Source organism: Haemorhous mexicanus, chromosome 3 (assembly GCF_027477595.1).
Source record: "Haemorhous mexicanus isolate bHaeMex1 chromosome 3, bHaeMex1.pri, whole genome shotgun sequence".
NCBI classification, from domain to species: domain Eukaryota; kingdom Metazoa; phylum Chordata; class Aves; order Passeriformes; family Fringillidae; genus Haemorhous; species Haemorhous mexicanus.
Window position 1 is genome coordinate 76,050,845 of NC_082343.1, and position 21,201 is coordinate 76,072,045.

The window sequence follows — 21,201 nt, forward strand, 5'->3', positions numbered from 1 at the left end:
TGATTTTAGCCTTATATGCCTTTTAAACTTTGTCTAAGGTTTCTTTGTTTCCTGCTGTATGTGTGTTTTTATTTCCAGTGACAAATCAATTCTTTTTATTTTTAATAGACTTTCAATGAGTTGTTTGATGCTCATAAAACCGAAGGCGATATTCTTGCTATAGTATCAAAAGCTGAAGAGTTTGAACAGATAAAGGTAAAGTTAAAGAATTTCTTGAAGCTAGACACTTCTGTAGTACTTACCCCATAAATACTGTCTACAGACACAAGTTTTGTTAAATGCTAAGCACCATTATAAAATGTTTTCTGAGTAAACATAATATGCTCTCGCTCAAATTTGTACGTAGCTCAGCTTGAACTGTAGAGCACATTTAATAGCTAGTTATGGAACTTTGAGTAATTCTTTAAAATGCTTTTAAGAACTTTTTATCTCTTCAATTATTAACAGGTGAAGCTAAGTGTCCATTTGAATAGTGTGCCGAAGGATGAGATAGTTTCTCTGTTTGAAGTTTAAGGCACTATTGGATGTCTCCCTGAACAGTTTGCTTTATCAGGAATGAGGCAGGACTCACTGAAGTGAACTCTGATTTATTTTCTACAGGGAAAATTATTAGATTGGCAGAACGATAAATTCTCATCAATTCAAATCTGAAATCTAGAAAGTTATCATAAGAGATTTTACACAGGCTAGAAGATTATTGTTTTATAGTACTCAGTTCAATTCCAACCTCCCTTTTTGCCTCCCATGTGGGTAGGACACAAGGCAATACATTCCAAGCTGGCATGAGCTTGTTTGCCCATGCTTCCATCTCACAGAGGTATGAGCCAGACTCCACAGGGTTTGTTAGCTTGGGCTCATTGCCATTTTACCACAATTATACAACTTGCAGATCAGAGCTGGCTCTCATTCACCTGGCTCTGCGAGCTGACAGCGTGAATCCCTCACCATCTACATATTTACATATTTGCACACATTGTCTGGGTATTACCGTCTCTTTATCTAATGGAGAAATTCTATTTTGCTGTAATCTCTTCTATTATAGAAGATAATAAGCAGTGAGGTTTCACAGTCATACATGGAACATTTTTCAAGCTAGAAGGGTTTTTTTATGACAGTGATAATGCTTGACTAGGTCTAAATTTAGCGTAATTTAATATTTAAAAGGAAAGCATATGGAAAATATCATGTGATATGTTCCTATATTTTTAATAAAGTTAGTAGTGATGCTTCTTGACTGAAGCACAGGTTTTCTAGTTTACTTTCTCAGATTTATATGGTATGGCATCATGCACTGTCATTTCCAGATTTTTGTGATTCATTTGCTGTGCAGCTCTGAATGTTGAAATGAATAAATGGTTTCCACAAGAATAGCTCAGGATTTGCCCCTCTGTGTGATAGAAATTGTGACTTTGATAAATTAATCACGTTTCTGTAATGCCTTTAAAAATTCTGAATTTTGAGATATGCAACTCACCAGTAGCTGAAATACAGATCTGGATAAGACCTGTGCTTGTGCTGTGCAAGGGCAGAAAAAATTATCAAAAATGCTGCTGTAAGCAGAGCATAGTATTCCCCTGAAACTGGAGTCATTTATGGTGGTTCTGTACTTCATGTCTTTCTTTCCTGTGGGACTAGTCACTAGAAAGTTGGGGATTTTAACCCAATTGTCTTAGGGTCTTTTGTATGTCAGGTAGTCAGGTCCAAATGAAAATTACTTTCAGATGGTTCCCTGCAGGGACCAAACATTTACCCTCTTCAAATAAGTTTTACACTAACAGACTATCAGTAAGTCAAAGAATATGTAGATTTATGCTAGTTTTGTCATGTAAGGGTCATCAGTTAGAATGTGAAATGCTATGCATTATTCAAACCATAGATATTAATATTTCTTTACTCATATTAAGACTTAATCTTATTAACAGTGGAAATTTTAATATGATGAATCATAGTACTTCACAGTTTTGAGTTTAAAAATGTATTATATCACATGCAAACTGTGTAACTATAATGAGTACATTTAATGTTAATTCAAGATTGCCCTAATCCAGATGGACAGAAGTTTTACTCTGGTCAAATAAAAAATAAAATCTCATCAGATGAAGGATGGCAAGGTCACAAGATTCAATTTTTGTGGCATATAAAATTTTTTATGTCAATGGCAACCTTAATAGATGGTGATGAATAACAAAATGTAATTGTGTCCCTATTAAGATAGTTTCAATTATGGTCTATTAGCTACATTGTGGAAGATGTGGGTTTACTGCTTTTTTTCTTCTTTTTTTTCTCCTTAAAACTAGAGACTCCATTTAAAAGTAATATAACTATGTTATAAGGAAAATTTGATTTCAGTGTAAAAATTTTTATCGAATTGCTTCAGCCTCTTCATAATGTATAATTGTGTTGTAGGTAAGAGAAGAAGAAATAGAAGAGCTAGATACCTTACTAAATGATTTCTGTGAACTTCCTGCTCCAGGAGGTGTGGAAAACAATTATGGAAAAATTAATATCCTCCTTCAAACATACATTAGCAGAGGGGAGATGGACAGCTTCTCCCTTATTTCGGATTCTGCATATGTTGCACAGGTAAAAATAGTATTTTCTATGTACTTGTTGCTGACTTCTGCTGTTTTAATTCTCCCATATTTTTACAATTATACAAGTAGGCCCCGATCTGCATCTTTTTTGTACATTTTTGTGCAAGTTTCTTTGAAAATCAGAGCCTCGTGTTTGTGCATGCATGTGAGCTGTAACACTTGAGTAGAAAAGTTTTGCACAAAGCTACCTCGGGAGACTATGGCAGTTTTTGTTAATTATGAATGCCCTTTTTTGTTTGTAGTACCCTTGTAGTCTTATTATTTAGTTCCTCTAACTGTGATTGCACAGAAATTACATGCTCTAAATTTCAGGGTTTTCTTCTAAATGTAAAACACTGTTGTCATCTATTTTTATGCTCTGTGTGTTTTTATACTTCATTCTGCAAAACATATTTTATGTTTGATTTGCATACCTTGGTTTACTCACGAAAGATGTGCTATTGTAATTCTGTTGCTAGATGTCATCTAGCAAAAAATGTGCAGATTGACATACCAGTCTATGTAATGGTTTGATGGCTTTGTTTGACACCTAAAGGGTTGATTGTAACACAGCATGTTTAGTTACCACACACGGGCAGGTACAGAGGGGGACATGACACAGAGATCTGTTTAGACAACTGTGACCCCAAAAAATGGTACCTCTTAGCCCATCTCACTCTTCTCTTTTATATTTAATAGAGATGTTGCATGGAATTATTTTTGTCTCATCCTTACAAAATTGCTTTGGAAAGAGTTAATCTAAAAGTTGCATTTAGTTGGTGCTAAAGATGAGATTTAAATATTCAAAATTATACATAGCCTTTAGCAACATTTTCATAGTAGCATAATCTTTTTCAGAAATGTTTGTATTTTGTAGCACATATGAGTATAAATGAGAAAACGCTGAATTGATTGTACACATCATAAAAATTGTAGCCCTTGCACTGCAAAATCATTTTCAGTAGGATTCTTTTAATCTTTGCTTTCAAGGCAATTGCTTTTATTTATCTGTCTCATTTTTAGCATGTTTAGTGAGGCAACATGGTCCTCTTCTTAGATCTTCATAAACTGTACTTGTGGAACCAGTGCTACAAAATGTGATTTTTTTTTCATTTGGATAGTGAGTATTAAGAAAATTTTTCATCCTTTCTAAGTAAGAGGAATGTGCTTCTTTAGTAACATATGTTTCCTATCACAACCAAATAATTTTCTATTTTTTATTCCTGTTGGTATAGCAGAGCCAGTAGGGAATGATTATATTCTATTCAATGAATCAAGAACATAATTCCTAATCCAGACATAGGTAGGGAAAAAAAAAAAAAGGATAGCTTCATAATGCAGCTTGAAAAGTTTATGAAAGGAGTATCGTAACTTAGGTTTTCAGGATAAGACTGACCTCATTCAAACATGTTAATAATTATTTTTCCAAGTCCAAAGCATATTTGTACAGTTTGGTTATACACTATTCTTAGAACATAGTAATATTTTTAAACATTCACTACTGTTAAGCTTCTGTGCAAATGTTGTGAAATTCAGTGTGAGATGGGATGCTATTATAGAAGCATAAACTAGAAACTAACATAACTTGAATTTCCATATATAGTGAATTTGCAGGTGTCTGTTAAGGGGGGGGTTACATTAAGTGAATTTGCTTCAGAAGTGATTGATACACAAAAAATTTAGAACTCCATAATGTTAGCATAACTGTGATCAAAGCTCTATGACAGACCTGACGCTGCAATTTTAATTGGTTGCACATGTTTCTTTTCAGAATTTCAGAATGCAGCAATGAGGTAGTTCTGCCACTAGACAGTGATGGAAAAAATAGTTTTCAAAAATGTTTGAAATCAGTTCGAAAAGAAAAATCTATTGTTACAGTTTGTCAGAGATGAGTCTATGGGATCCTTTTCATTTTACAAAGAATATTAAGAGAATTACAACAGTTTTGCTTTTCTTTTTTTTTTTCCTTTTCACTTTCCAGAATGCAGCTCGTATTGTTCGAGCTCTTTTTGAGATTGCCCTGAGGAAGCGTTGGCCTGCCATGACTTATCGGCTACTGAACCTCAGCAAAGTCATTGACAAGCGGCTCTGGGGCTGGGTGAGCCCCCTGAGGCAGTTCTCAGTGCTACCACCATCCGTCCTCTCCAAGCTGGAAGAGAAGAATCTCACCATAGACAAGATGAAGGACATGAGAAAAGATGAAATAGGTGAGAAACCAGCAAGGCTGATCTGCTTAAACTATTAGAAAACAATGGGCAAGTAAGAACTAAATCTGAGCATCAATATTCCCTCTCTGGTCTAGAAGACATGTAACCACATACCACACATTAATATGGTTTGTCCAATAAAGAAGGTTTTTTTCTGGTCTCCACAGCTTGTAAAATGGCACAGCTCTGAGGATATGGCCAGCCCATATCCTGGTAGGCACAGAACACAGATGGAAAGGAGATGTCTATTGATAAGTATTTAGGTAGATATGTGTATATATACATATTTATGTTGACCTGTGTGCTTCCCTTTCTGCCCACCATACATAGCACACTAATATAAAAGGCATCTGTTTACTTTTGCTAGTTGGCACAATGTGGCCTTATTTCTTTAACCATTAACATGGAAAAGAATAAAACCAGATTATTGCATCCAGGTATGCTACCAGTAAATGGCCTTCTTCTGAAAGACTGCATTAATTTTCATTGAACATGGAGAATTCATTGTCGCTGGTGTCACTGCAACAAAACCTTAATGGAATTTTTTAAAGGATTTGACAGTCCAATAATGAGAAAATCCACAAGCCTACTGATAGACATAATGACAATTTCCAGTAAGTCTGTATAAACTGTTGTGCATAAACTGCCCACCAGCTGGTTGAAGTAAAAAAAAAAAAAAAAAAATCACTTTTACTGCATTTCTTTTTCCTTAGTGTATTTTTTTTATTTGGATTTCATTTGCACCTCCTATTACCAACCTGTTGATAAAAAACTGCCATTTTTTGAAAAATCTAATTTTAGATAAAAAATACCATTCATACTCACTCTTTAGAAGCTGTCATGTCCAACTTAATATTTCTTTTATTCTTTCATTTTAGCAGTACTACATTGCTAGCTTGGAAAACTTTATGTGCCTAATATAGGCTGGAAAGACCTAAATAAGTATGTAAAAGCTTGCAGAATTAGAGGCTATATTTTCATTTAATAGGTTAAACCAAAAGACTATGACAAAACTCTAGATCCTTACTTTAAATGTATTTTAATCTAGTAATATTAAATGTATTAAAACCATTGCATTTTATTTGAAGTGCTAGCATTATAATTTTTTATTCAAAAGTGTTAAAGCACTTTTTAATTCACCTCAATCAATTTTTTGTATATTTGTGATGTCTTTTAATGCTTAGTATTCTTTTCCATTAATTGTATTAGTGGGTTTTTTATTTTTTTGTTGTTGTTTGGTTTTTTGGAGCTGTTTTTAGTTTGGGTGGTTTTTTGTTTTTGTTTTTGTTTTGTCTGGGTTTGGGTTTTTTTAATTGTTTTTTCTCCCCATACCCTCACTTGAGAAGCAGGAAATTTTGTGTAAAAATATAAAGCCAGCTTTACTTCCTTCAGTGTATTGGAACCGGTATTGACAAGATGGAAACGTATCTATATATACCTGCAATTTTTCTGGTTCTGGTTTATATTAACTTAGTTTGAAAGTAGATGAGACAGAGGATTTGACTGTAAAAATAGGGCACTGCTGACTATATGTAATGATACTTCATGTTCTTCAGCGTTATAACTATCCAAGAAAGTTGATTTGTGAATCTCTGCAAAGTAGTTGCTTGGCACACTTCCTCCTGTCTGGCCTCTCTTTCTGAGGTGTGTGAAGGAAGTCACCATATTTTTATTTCAAATTCTAAGCAGTGTTGAAATGAGGGAAGGCACAACTTCCAGGTACTGCCTTGTTTCCTTACCCCACAGGGCTAGTTTCAGTCTTAGTGTTTCTTGCTTTTTAAATGTTATGGAGACCTTGGAGATAGAGTAACAAAGACAGGAGCTAGCTGGCTAGCTCAGCCCATGGCTTAGGGGGAGATGAAAGCCTTAGGTGGGTGGAGAGCCTGTTGTGTGTGTGCACAGATCCTGGATTCCAGGGTACCATGAATGGATCAACACCACTCTATGAGCTATTGCAGTGTAACCAGGGAGTTTCCAGAAAGCCAGGAAATCACTGTGGCAGCTGAGATAAACAGTCCTTTTTTTTTTTTTTTTCAGAATGCAGATGACAAATATTTTAGAGTAAGCAAAACGTTTTTTTAGACATGCCTATTTTCTTAGTCAACTTTTATTCAGAGGGTTTTAGTATTTTTTAAATGCCATTGATGGTTTCTCATAATGTGACTCTTAAAAAGAAAAAAGAGAGAGCTTAGGGAGGAGAGAATTTTATCGTGTTTTGTAGAAGCTGGGAGAGGAGCTTTATTTTCCCCTAGCACATAACTGTAAAAGGGCCTCAGTGCTGTCCTGTATAAACACAGTTCACCTCACACATGTAGATAAAGTGATTTTTGCCATGAAAAGTATACTTGCCTACATGAGGTTTTTGAGTCATATCTTTGAGTATTTGTCATCTGCCTTTATTTAACATGATTTATGAAGTTTTACCTCTAATTGCAAAAGCTTGTCCCTGTGCAAGTATGCTGAAATGCTGCATGTATCATCCAAGTGTACCAACATAAGGGGCTTGGTTTTAATAACCCACTTGTTGGAGGTGCAATTGTTTTACCAAATAAATTAAACTGAATAAATATGTATTAAAACTTTTGGTTAGGGGTTTGATTCTTAAGCAAGGTCACCATTCATTACTTCAGAGTATAAACACCTGTGTGAGACAAATCTGCCAATTTGTCAAATAAGAAAAACTGAAAAGGGAAAGTCAGTATCAATAAAAAAAATACCGGTTTCAAGATGCTATGCTCATAGATGTCTTGTAATTGCAAGGAAAGGTTTGTATCACCTTGTCACTTTGCACATAATGCAAATAATAGGACTTCTCCTTTTTTGAATTTTTAAATTTTTTTTTAATGGGTAAGTATGCACAGAACCACATAACGATACCAGAAAATATCAGTAGCAATTGGTAAGGTAGATTTTAACCGGGAGTATTTATGACCATCACAATTAAAATCTAAAATATGCTCCACATAATTACATTACAATTTCAGTGAAAATGTTGTAAATAAGCCAAGTTTTCCTAAATAAGCCAGAAGGTGGAATAATTTCAGTAAAAAAGAAATTACTGCTGCATACTTTGATTTATATTCAAAATGAAGAGCAAGGGAAGAGAGATTTGAGCTGTAAAATACAAGGAGGACATTTTTCGAAATAAATACAATCACTTATTGCCCTAGTTACCATGATTACAATAGAAAATAAAAAAATACTGCCACATGTAATTTTTCCTTTGTCTCAGTTACACACTGGTATGTTCTCACAGATCAGAGCTGCTGTGAGATGTTTACTTATGTGCATTTTTAACCTATTAAGTACCTTTTTTCAGTTTTATGAAAAGCATTCTATCTGCTTTGAATCACTACACAGAAATTGTAGAAGTTGAATTAAGTAAAAAGTTGGTATTTGTGCTCTGAAAAAGAATTATATGGCTTGATAAGAGCCTGGTCTAAAAGTAAGTGAAGGAGAGGGACCTAGCTTGACATAATATTTTCAGTTTGAATTCTTAATAGTTATTTTAACCCCTTAGTTATAGCCAGCTAGGGGGTTAATACTGATTTTTCAAGGCTCTAAATTGCTAATTCAAGTTAAGTATTACAAAATATTCAGACATGCTAGGTCAAGAGAGTCAGACATTTACGTACCCAGGAGCAAAACAAGCAAGCAATAATACTGCTCTCTAAAAGCCTATTTGAAAGTCAGAGTTGTATGCTTTTTCCTGGAAATGCAAATTCGTTACACCTGATGTTTTCTTGGCAGGTCATATGCTGCATCATGTGAAAATTGGGTTAAAGGTAAAACAGTGTGTCCATCAAATACCCTCCATCATCATGGAAGCAACGATCCAGCCAATCACCCGCACCGTGCTCCGAGTTCGGCTGAGCATCGCTCCCGACTTCACCTGGAATGACCAGGTAAAAACAGAGGGAGCAGGAGGCAGGAAGGGAAGCATTAGTTTAGTTTCAGTAAAGGAGGTGATCACTGCTTGTCCATAGCTTTTGGGATTTTTAAAAAAGCATTTATTTTAGCTAAAAAGCGAATTTGGTAGTAGGAATGGGATGATTTTTATGACTTTTGTTGAAGAAAGCAGGCAAGGATCATCTTTTCATTTCTGTTAAGCCGTGTAAGATTGGGCTGTGTGTAACACGTTCTGGCAAATGCTTAATACTGAATATTTACAGCAGTCTCACACAGATTAGTTATGTGCCCAGAAAGGAGAAGCAAGAGAAACGGAGACATGAATGGCTCTCTGAACAATGAAGAAATGTCAAACACAGAAAAGCTTTGAAATGCAGTTCATGTATGCCAGGTTCTCCTGTTCCTCCTGGCTTCACATACATACATTCACAATATCAGTGCCTTTTTCTGCTGGGACTTGTCTGAACAAAAAATAAACTGAGATATGTTTGGAATTATATTCATCTGTATTTTATAGTGCAAATTTATATAAAAGGAGTTGTACCAGTTTCACATTTAGCTATACACACATCCTTTGATTCAGCATCTGTTCATTAGAAATAGATTTAAAATAAATCTAAATGAAACATAAATGTCCACATGGGGGCATTGTATTGTTGCTGTTACTTCTGAAACTTTCTTCAGGAAAAAAAAGATACCTCCATGGGCAAACATAATTTTCTTCTTTTAGACTTATGAAATTTATGCTTAAGATAAATTATTTTGAAATGTGGATATTAAGTATCTGTTCTTTTATTAAAAATAATTTTAAGATCCCTAAGATTACAATTTTTACCTTAATCATTATTTAATGAGAGTTTTATTCCACAAATATTTAAATTACTTTAGAATTTATTTTCCCTGATGAAAGGTGTTTTAATTTCTTGTGGAAGTTTCATTGGGTTACCTTATAAATGGGATATTAGCAATCAAAAGTGTGAGCAATCAAAATATAGAAAGTTTTATTTTGCTTGCCAACTAGATTTATTGAAGAAATATTTGAATGGATTCCTAACATTAATTATAACATGAATTTTTTTTTGCCTTATTTATGTGCAATAGTTCAGAAGGAAAAGAAAGCATTACTTTTTAAGATTGAAAGAAGTTTTTATTGTTCAGTTCATCCGCTTTACTTGTAGTCTGCTAAAGCCAAAAAAATTACTGTTCCCCATATTAAACTTTATTTTAATACAAAGTAATTTCTCAATCCATTGTTAGAGTTTTGTAAAAAAACTAGGTTCTGTATCTTTACAGGTTGAAAAGGGATCCACACAAAATTATACTGTTGTTTTGATTCTGAACTTCTAAATTTAGAGCAAAAGTTTGTCACAAGTCTATTTTCTGTCATGACCCCTTTACACAGTTTTTCTCATGATTGCTTTGGAAGCATTATGATTGTTGTATCAATTAAGCTTATGGAGATGTTTTTATGTGAATTTGTTTATTGGCAATCATAAAAACTTGGAAAAGTTGTTTTTCCTATTTTTTATTTCTGTAATTAGGTGTTGATTTACCTGTTTCTTCAGTAAATGAAGCTTCTATCACAGTAAATAACCTAAAGCTGTTAAATTTTAATAGTTTCTGAAAGTTAATAGCTGTCTCAAATTCAAGCATAGACATTCTGAAACTGCTTCTCTATCATCACAATATTTTAACAAGCTTCTCAGAAGATGGCTATAGAAGCTTACCAGTATACCTGTATTTGGTACAAAAGTGAGTTGCTAAAAAATCCCATCTAAAGAATTGCAGTAATCAAATAAAACCAGTTTTGAAAACTGTATGTACCATGCTTAGTTGAAATACCCTGCTTGGCTAACATTTCATGGTTTTAAGATTGTTCCTTTACCCAGATAATTAATTCTGTAATGATCTCTTCACAAACTGGGCCTGACATTAGAAGAAAAAGATGTTTTTGTGAGATATGACATCAGCTTGATCTTTAGTTTTCAGTACAGGGAACCCTTAAGTTCAGTAAAAGCCAAATGTGAGCCAAATCCCAGGTTTTTATTCTGTTGTTAGAAGCAAAGGACTATAAACATACCCAGACAGAGCAATTAAGCCTTAATGCATCCAGGAGGAGTCCAGCAGAAATGCAGAATAATGCAAGTAGGATTAACTAGCTGAGTCATATATCAGACATGTAGTTTTAGGGTGATGGTTGCCCAAAATACAGGCACAGGTATGTGCCAGTTTTATGCCCCAGTCCTTGAGAATCATTACTGGAGAAGATGTTGTTTCCTGTTCCCAGATTGTCCTGCTTACCCCGTGAAGTTTTTTCATGGGACTTTCCAAACTTAGGTTGCTATTATAGTTAATAATAAAATTTCTGAGCTTTGAACTTCATTTCCTTCTTTAGTTCTTCTTATCTCTCTTAAATGCTCCTAAACCCAGATAAAACAATAGTCTCGCTGTGACTTTGCAAGATGTCACCTGCATGTCATTTCAGTTTCACTGCTTCAGTTCCCAATGAAGCTGCAAGTGAAATTCAAATGTAATAAAAATGAATGACTGTCCATCTATTTATCTATTGTGCAACTGTGGTAAAAAAAAGAAAGAAAAGCACCTTAGTTTCATTCTTTGTGCATAGTTTTGTCTTCACAAACGAGTACAGACTGTTTTCTGACACAGACTGAGTAATGAATTATGCTGAAAATAATGTGTACTGTGTGAATCAATACCAAATTCCTGGAGCATTAAAATTGCCATTAGAAGCAGCCATGAACTTTGACTTTTTTTCTATTACGTTTAGGAAAAATTCCAACTTTTTTTTGATCTCCTGGTTTTGCAACTTATAACAGTCCTCATCGGATTCACCAAAAATCTGCATTCATTTAGTAGTATGTCTTACATACTCCTTTACCATGCATTTTTCTTATTTTCCAAAATATTTCTGTAAAATACCTGTACATTGGCAAAGGTTATTTATTCTGACAAAAAACCAAAAAAAAAAAATCTTAATTTAGCATCATACCTAGCTATGATTTCTGGCATTGCTGGCATTGCAAAGTAAGGTACACAATAAAGCAAAAAAAAGTCTAGGTTTAAGAAGACATGTTGCCAGGTGGCAGGGAAATCATCAAGTGATGGCTCTATTTATGTTCTTCTCGCTTCACCTGTAACAATGGCTATGGCTACAGCCTTCTGAATGCACTTGCTGTATCTCTCTAGAGGAGAGGGAATAAGAGAGGAGAGCAATATCACAAATTCCGTGTCCAGTTTTTTCCTGAGAGAATGTTTGTGACTGAAAAATGAGCAGACAGCTGCAAATGACAATCTTCTATACAGAACCTAAAGGCAAAAGTACAAGGAGGGATGAAGAGAACATGTTCTTTCCTAGGAGTCTAGAGGGAACCCTTGGGATTAAGTGAAATTATAAACAGCTGAGGCACTTCCTTCTGTTGCATTTGTATCATGTCCATTTATATTATATGTACCTTAAGCAAACTCTAATTGAAGCATAATCTTTAGGCAGATTCATCTGATGAAAAATGTTATTTTTCTGTTACCTCTGATTTCATTGCTTCTGTATTCCTTTATGAGCCTGTGTCATTCAGAAATGCATCCACTATTTCTAGCAAACCTAGAGAATCTCATTAGAACTAAAACAAAGCTATCTTTTCTACTCCTAAAGGTACATGGCAGTGTTGGAGAGCCCTGGTGGATTTGGGTAGAAGACCCTACTAATGATCACATTTATCATTCAGAGTACTTCATCATTCAAAAGAAACAGGTAATGGACTTTATCCAGAATCTCACAGCATGACAAAAACAAAGTTAGTGAGATGTGGATTTGTCAGGTCAAAGAGTATTTTGACCTAAGCAGATTTTCAAATCAGCAATACAGCTGTCAAATTCAGATGTACCTGATCCGCTTGGACTTCCACAACAAGGTTTTCTAAGCTCAAATGTCCCTTTTCCTCTTCCTTCTTTGCTGGGACAGTTATTTTCAGGTGATATAGAAAGACTGTAATGGTTTTGTCTATTAAAGAACAAGTTGAAGAGCCAGCCTTATTTTTATCTTTGGAAGAAAAATTCATTCCAGGCAGTAAAATATTTTATGAAGATGTAAATATTTGCACACATACTCTATTGTTTTGTTTTACCAATGCTTATGGAAGTGAGGCAAACTATGACTTTTCAAGTTACTGATTTTTCTGTGCAGTAATTATTCTCTACATGTTTCCACTAGGTCATTACTAAAGAACCTCAGCTGCTGGTGTTCACAATCCCAATTTTTGAACCTCTTCCGTCTCAATATTACATTCGAGCTGTGTCTGATAGATGGCTAGGAGCAGAGGCTGTATGTATCATAAATTTTCAACATTTGATTCTTCCAGAGAGACATCCACCCCACACAGGTAACCTCAAATTTGATCATTTTGGTTTAATTGATATTGCTCATATTGTTTTTTTCTTTTTTTTTTATGGTAGTGCAATAAGACTTCTGCTTCATTGGAGAAAATGTATGGAATTTCACTTTGTGATATTTATTCTCCAGCTTTCTAAGCTTTTCAATTCCTGAACAAAATGCAGGAATTTTGGTTTTATCTGAGTATAACACCAGCTTTTTAGTTAGTCCAGATTCTCTATAAACCATAAGAAAACTGAACCTGTCATATAAAATTAAGCAAATCTGTGTTACAATATGCCTTAGCTTAGTGCTTGCAAGCATTACCTTTCTTCTGGACTGGCTAAAAATAATCTTAGACTGTCTAACAAATGGCATTCAGCAAAGAGCAAACAATGAAAATTTTGAAAATATGAAACATTTTCCTACTTTCTGCTGAGAAATGTTTATCATAGCAAGAGCTGTTGCAGCACTGAACATACATTTCATCTCATCAAGTCGTGGCCCTCCCCTCCCCCTCCTTTTTTAACACTTGGCACAGAAGCATATGTTTGTGTTTTGCTTCTTTTTTTCTGGATACATAAATTGCTTTATACATTCATTGGGCCTGATGTCATTGTAAAACCTTTCCTCTGTAATTGCATTTGGCTCATCTAGCAGTCTGCTGAGTGCCTTCAGAGAGGCACAGTTCTCATACGGTGCTGTCCTTTGGCGTGCATAAATTCACATGTGTTTGTGAAGTGTTTAGCTATTGTTCTACTGTACCTACACTGTCTGGAAAAGCATGTGTAACCTTTTTATCTAATTGACTGATCACTGACTACTATTCAGAAGAAACAGAAAGATATTTACACATCACCAGTTATGGAGACTCCAGGATTTATGGTAATTGATTGCAATTCCCATCTGGTTCCCACTCAACAACGAAGTACGTAGAGGCTCTGCTAGGCAAAAACCCCTTCTTGCTCCTCAACAGAGCCCAAGAAATCACTGTTTCTGTGGGAAGGATAAAATAGCCATAAGGTATCAGTGAAAAGCATGTGAAGAATATTAGGCATCATTGCCTCAGTAGATTTTATGACTCCCATATCATACCTTAATGTGAAGCACCCTGAAAAGACAAGGAGACCTCCAGCCACAAAAAAAAAAAACCAAACCCAAACTTCAAAGCAAGCATCTGCATAGCAGAATCACTGCAGTCTCCTTAATTTGGTAGGATTCCAAATCCAATCTGGTTATATAGATCATCTTCCAAATTCCACAATCTCCAATTCTTTGGATAGCAGATGCCCTCAAGATATATTGAGAATCATATATTGAAAAGCTGTTTGTTTATTTATTAAGATTGTGTCTTTAATTATACATTTAAAGGATAAGATGCAAAATTTAGCTCTACTCATCTGATTTGTATTACTCCATCAACTTGGAAGCTCCAAAGAATCCTTCTTTCTTAAAAAGATTTTTTCCCTTGAACTTTAAATACTCCACATTCTGTTATCATAAGAAGCTGGACATACATATGATCTAACACAGTGAATTTAGAACTTACTACAAGTGGATAAAAAGAAAACAAGTATAAGAAAAAGATTAATATGCAAATAGCTGGTTCACAGCTATCAGAGTACTTTAAAAATTATTTGCAGAATTATTTCAGAGCTATAAAACAACTTTTCCTTTTTCTTCATCAAAGTGAGCAATTACCCAAATATGTACTCTCTGTCATATGCAATACTAAGCAAAACGTTTTTAAATGTAAACTGTTTTTCACTAAATTACTGGTTAATATATTTATCTTCATAACAAGCTATGTCATGGCATCTCTTGTCATCCATTTACTATTGTTTTGTGGTTTTAGAGCTTCTGGATCTTCAGCCTTTGCCTATCACAGCCTTGGGACATCCTGAATACGAAGTCCTGTACAAATTCACACACTTCAACCCTATTCAGACACAGATATTCCATACCCTCTATCACACAGACTGCAATGTTCTTCTTGGAGCTCCTACAGGTTCTGGGAAAACGGTTGCAGCTGAATTAGCCATCTTCAGAGTTTTTAACAAGTATCCCACATCAAAGGTTTGTAAAATAGGTTGACTAGAATCATTTTGTTATGAGCATTTTTTCAGTAATAAAAGAGTCTAGAAGAAGACTATAGGGAACTGAATTTTACTTTCTCCAGTTTATATGTGTGTGGATACAAAATGGTAGTGCATTATGTACATTATACTTTTATTTAAACTATTTATTTTCATCAGTTGACAGCTAGAGTTAAATCTACAAAAATGACTTGTAGGCATGCTGGATTTCCTTTTCTTCCTTACTTATCAGCATTTCCTGCTTGAATCTCCTTCTACTAGCAGTGGTACTGCTTTATAGCTATTAGTTCCCTTACATGCAACTACAGCTAGCCCAGTCTCGCTATTCTTTAAACAAATAAGTTGCAATTAATTACTCCAAGCCAATTTTCTGTTCCAGCTCCCCCCTGTGTTCTAAATTGCCTAAAAGCTGAACAGCTCACCCTTTGGAGTTTTGTTTTCAAAATTAAGATATATATCTGCTTCTCAACTTAGTCATATTGTCTTAGTTAACCACATTTTAGCTTTATAGTCTTTCAAAAATCTTTGTATCTGACTGGGAGATTTTAAAGAAAAAAGGATAACCTTTCTATTAACAGAAATTCTGTACATAAATTCCTTAATTATCTTTGAATTTAAATATCTTCATGTAATTTCTTAGTCCAAATGAGGTAAACAAGTCACTCAAACACTTTCAACGTATCTGTGAGACATAAAAAATAGCCAGTTCTCAAAGGAATGCATCTTTAAAGTTTTAATAAAGCTGGAAGCCTGGCTATATATTTCAAAGAATGTATGTGAGCTCTTCATGTAGCAGTTTCTTCATTGTTCAAGAGCTTTATAATTTTTAACCATAAATCTATAAGTAAATATTTTTTTGTACGTGTAAGCATATTCCCCTCTGCACTGCAGGCTTCTTTGAGAAAAATATTGTGACATTTTGCTTGAGATAATAAATTTTTTTATTTAATTGGCATTGTTTTATTAATTTAATGACATAACTAGAAATCAGGTAAGATATTGCATGCCAGAAATTCAGATTATTTCTGTTCCAGCATGTTAACGAGCAGATTTTATAGTCATGGCAACAAAAACCATTATTTACATATGTGGGTTTTGTATTTTAAAAGGTGTTATAAATACTTCCATTTCAAGAAATTTTTTTTTATCTGAATATTCTTAATTGCTCAGGAAAAAATCCATTATTTTCAGGCATTTTGTCTGTTTTAAGTATAATCCTGTTGTAGGTCATTTTAGGAACTCAGACCTTATTTATTTTATGGATTATAAATATGTTCAAATCTCACAAATACCATGTGTTGTAGGTACACTTTGATAAAGGTGTCTTGTTTCACTTACAGTTTTGTGCCTTTTCTTTTGCAGGCAGTGTATATTGCACCCTTGAAAGCACTCGTCCGTGAGAGGATTGAGGACTGGAAAGTTAGGATTGAAGAAAAGCTTGGTAAAAAGTATGTTTCTCCTTACCTAATCAGAGAAATGAGAAACAAAAGAGCAGCTCATCTAGTATGAGTAAAATCTCAAAATACTTATGAGTATCTCAAAAAGGGTTTTGGTCTTATACTGTCCTTCAATTTTCTAGTACTTAAAAAGTTCTGTCAATAGTCACTGATAGATCAAAACTCAGATCAAAAATGATAGGTCACAAGTGATAGATCAAAATCAGAGCTAAGAAAGGGATACACTTTGATACCCAGCTATTTTCGTTCTCCTTCCTTGTCAGTATAAAAAATACAAAGCTCAGATTTCAGTCCACAATATCCTTGGAAATTGAAAATGTAAGTCAAACTAAGCTCTCCTTAGAAAGCTCAGCTGCAAGGAGCATACAGGACTTGCATGAACTGTATAATAGTAGTCACACTATGTCCTTCATATATAAATTAATATAATTTTATTCTTTGGTAACATCAATTTCTTGCTGATCTTCCCAGGTGTTGGAGTTCAGCCATTACTTTATGATTTATAAGGTATATCAGTCATGTTGATGCTTTCTAAAATTGTAGTGTCCTGAATTAAAATTTGTATGCATAGGATGCATTATTTAGGGCCTTCACCTTCTCCAAAGATAGTCTTTTTCTAAGTTAAGCTCAAAGCACACCACAACAGAAAGAGATGCTGCTCTGTGTCCCCAAAATTATCAATAATATTCCTGTTGTTATCACAGAAATGAGATAAAATATTTTATGGTACTATTTCTTTTTTTGGAATTCACAATTACTTGTGACTATAATCTTTAACAGAATATACACATCACTTTTAGGAATTTTTGTTTGATGTTCAGCTGGATTTAGAATGTGTCATTGAAATGTCTAAACCCAATTATAATGAATCCATCTAAAATGATCGGTCATTGCAAATGCTGCAAACAATTGGAAAAAATCTGCTAATCTTCTTCAAAAAGTAATCTGACCCTAATCTCTGCACCAGTCTTAGTGGACCTTCACCAACAAATGCAATGCACACTGCAGTTTAGCCTCATTATTCAAACCAGAGATCTATGCAGAACAGCAGGCAGCAGCTTGGTAGCCTCCATGAAAGCTTTCATCCTGTCTGTGACAGGATGTTATGGTTCACATTACATCATACCAGTATTATGTTATCTTCATTTTGAAGAACTAACTGTTGGTTGGGACTCATATTCATCTTCTTTCTGTATGGTTTTGCTAAGGAATGGTATTTGGTATTTATACAGTATTTACTAGGAAAACAAAGAGGCAGCTTTATTTACTTAAAACAATTTTGAAAATCCTATTAAATGTATTTGACAAGAAGGAAAATTACTTTGCTTTATTTTGTTTCTTTCCTCTTTTAAAAATTTAAGGTGTAAATATTTTAACATTATGTTGTAAAGCTTTGTAAAGCCAAGCCACTGTCCTTCTTGATTACAGGGTTGTAGAATTGACAGGAGATGTGACTCCTGATATGAGAGCTATTGCCCAAGCAGATCTAATTGTTACTACCCCAGAGAAGTGGGATGGTGTCAGCAGAAGCTGGCAGAACAGAAGCTATGTTCAAAAAGTTGCCATTCTCATCATAGATGAGATCCATCTTCTAGGTGAGCATGTTTCACTGCTTTTGATCAGAATCACTGCTAAATTTGTAGAAGCGTGCTGGTGCTTACGATGTGAATATACTTCTTGACATCTGAACCTTTCCTTTTTCTCTGTTTCTCCATTTACTTTTCATTTACTAGGGGATGAGAGAGGCCCAGTGTTGGAAGTCATTGTGTCTCGAACCAACTTTATCTCATCTCACACTGAGAAGCCAGTAAGAGTGGTTGGTTTATCCACTGCTTTAGCAAATGCCAGAGACCTTGCTGACTGGCTAAACATTAATCAGGTATGAAAAAAGTTTTCACGCAGGAAAACAAAGTAGCAATTGGTAAGATAATTCAAGGTTAAACTTGAAAAAACTCTTCTCTTGTAGATGGGCCTGTTCAACTTCCGACCGTCGGTGCGCCCAGTTCCTCTGGAGGTGCACATCCAGGGCTTCCCTGGCCAGCATTACTGTCCTCGCATGGCCAGCATGAACAAACCTGCTTTTCAGGGTAAGCAGCCAGCTCCTAGAGCTTTTCCTTCTTTCTCTAAAAGCAAAAGGGACTTTGCACAGTTCATTTGCAGCACATTTGCAACATGTGTTAGTGTATGTACTCTTGGCATGTATTGGGAGAATCTGCTCCGCTAATGGCCCAGAGCTATTTGTCTGAAACATAAAGTGTGCTGCAAATGCAACATGTAACAGAGGAATGTAATGTATTTAGAACAGAAGAATAAAATTAGTGCTAGTGAAGGGGAAATAAAATGTGTTTTCTCTTAGTGTTTGACACCAGAAAGAAATATTCGTGTAAAAATATTGGAAATTTAGAAAGCAATAAAATCATTCATATTATTAATCTGCTGAGGTATTTTCATATGGACCACTGCATGTTAGCGTTAAAAAAATTGTGAACAGAAGTTGCAAGTCAGGCTAACCTGCTATAATTCTAGTTTCAAAGCAATAACCATAAAATTCAAAATTTGTAGTGCATCCACATATGCTTCTGTTTCCAATTTTTTATTCTTAACCAAGCTGGCAAGCAGTATAGATTTAAGAAAAGCTCTCTTGTATTTTATTTGAACATGTTTTGTTTTGGTTACATAAGGAATATTTATTATATCAATTAAAAATAACCTCCAAAATAAATTTTGTGGTGTGAACTGCTGTTGATTGTGAGGTGACATTTGTGAGGGGACTTTTTAGCTGCTTTAATTAGCCCTATGACAGAAGCAAAGTATTGATTGTGGACTAGAGACCAATCTTGACAGCTCGGATTATTTACACCTCCACAAGAGCATTGTACAAAAACACTAATGAACAATAAATCTGTCTTGGGCTGTTCTGCTACACCTGTTCCTGGAGCAACAAAAATCCATTAGATGTTGGTCTTTTAAAATATTTAGATATATTGCCATTTATAGTTGTAAGATGTAAATAGACATGAATTATCCTATTTCAATAATTTCACAACTGCATTGCGTGTATATATGCAGGAGCACATGCTGGGTACTGTTCATGAGCTGCAGAATAGTATGTGCTGGTGGGCAGTATGAAATAGTTTTCAGAAATTAACAATACATAAATTTAATTGCTTGAATGAGAATTACATGAGAAAACACACAAGCGGGGATTTATAAGTGGTTTTGAGAGAGTATTTGAAATTCTAGGTACACCTGTTTGTACTTCTAGTGCTTGTTGATGTTAGGAAATATGTATAAATTTGATTTTGCGAGCTCTGTTCCCAACTTGTTTGACATGATACAGTCAAGGTTATTTTACCATTTTCATGGCAATACTTATTCCTGAGACCATAAAAATTTCCCTGCAACCTGAAACTTTTCAAAGATGGGCGGAGCAATAAAATGCAATTTTAAAAAGTCCTAAAACCTAATTGGTTTAAATATATCATAATTGGTTTAAATATATCAGACTAGTTAGTTGGCACAGAAACCAAGTTCTCTTGTACTGTAATGCCCGCTTTTGCAGCAGCTATTGAAAAGTCACTTTCTGCTTTTTTTACCTTTTCTGATATTGGTAGATTGAAGAGATCCTCTGTAGGCTGACATGAGTTTACGCAGTTCAAGCTCTCGGTCAGGCAGAAAGCAAATTTTAGACCTTCATGGTACTGAGTCTGAGACAACGTACCCCAACAGTGTAGAAAAAACATTACCATACTTATTAGACTGAGATAGAGAAATTCACAAGCCTGAAGTCTAGGAAGCTTGCCTAGATTTTGGGGTGTTTTGTTGGGTTTTTTTCCATAACTAGTTCTCTTAATTAGTTTACAGTGCTTACTGAAGTAGCTGAAGGGAAATTGAGACTCAGCTAAGTGTAGGTTTATGGCCTTTGGTTCAGAGGTGGTGTATTCTCCTCTCAGTTGTGTCCATAAAGCAGAATAAATCAGTAAACATACTTCAATGTCATCTGCAGGGAGGGCTATCAGCTGTCATGGGATTGCAAAGAGAAACTCTCATTTTTGCCATTAAAGGGTCTAATTCTCAAATTCTGTTTTGCTCAACAGCAATTCGGAGTCATTCTCCAGCCAAGCCTGTTCTTATTTTTGTGTCATCCAGACGTCAGACAAGGCTTACTGCCTTAGATCTCATAGCTTTCCTGGCCACAGAGGATGATCCCAAACAATGGCTGAAGATGGATGAAAGAGAGGTAGAATCATTTTACCTTCCTCATTTGTGCTTTGCTTCTATCTTACTGATGTTTGTTTGAAAAAAGAAAATACATCTGAAACAGAAGAGTCATTTGAGGGTAGATCTTGAAAGAGTTGTGCATATGCTAAATTTCCCTGTGTATTAAAAGTAGTGACAGCATTAAGGCTATAGGAGCGTCTGTGCAAGAGCTGAACTTCAGAACACAAACTCTTTTATCTTTGTTTTTTCCTGCATATCTTATTAATGCTAGTTGCATGGTCCCAGACAACATATATCACATGGTGCAAGTCTTTGATACCAAGATAAGACAAAACTAAAAGAAAGAGGGCT

General features: G+C 34.8%; 1 protein-coding gene across 5 annotated transcripts in view; it reads left to right on the top strand.

Annotated features, from left to right (window-relative positions):
* The window catches only part of ASCC3 (activating signal cointegrator 1 complex subunit 3), a 251,354-nt gene that overhangs the window by 164,210 nt on the left and 65,943 nt on the right, over nucleotides 1-21,201 (top strand). For all 5 annotated transcript variants that reach the window (XM_059842392.1, XM_059842389.1, XM_059842391.1 and 2 more), the window contains 12 exons: nucleotides 109-195; nucleotides 2,407-2,583; nucleotides 4,555-4,780; nucleotides 8,531-8,685; nucleotides 12,360-12,458; nucleotides 12,918-13,086; nucleotides 14,932-15,152; nucleotides 16,535-16,620; nucleotides 18,058-18,224; nucleotides 18,363-18,508; nucleotides 18,596-18,716; nucleotides 20,727-20,869. In XM_059842392.1, the coding sequence (XP_059698375.1) occupies nucleotides 109-195; nucleotides 2,407-2,583; nucleotides 4,555-4,780; nucleotides 8,531-8,685; nucleotides 12,360-12,458; nucleotides 12,918-13,086; nucleotides 14,932-15,152; nucleotides 16,535-16,620; nucleotides 18,058-18,224; nucleotides 18,363-18,508; nucleotides 18,596-18,716; nucleotides 20,727-20,869 (1,797 nt within the window). The remainder of the gene's footprint in view (nucleotides 1-108; nucleotides 196-2,406; nucleotides 2,584-4,554; nucleotides 4,781-8,530; nucleotides 8,686-12,359; nucleotides 12,459-12,917; nucleotides 13,087-14,931; nucleotides 15,153-16,534; nucleotides 16,621-18,057; nucleotides 18,225-18,362; nucleotides 18,509-18,595; nucleotides 18,717-20,726; nucleotides 20,870-21,201) is intronic.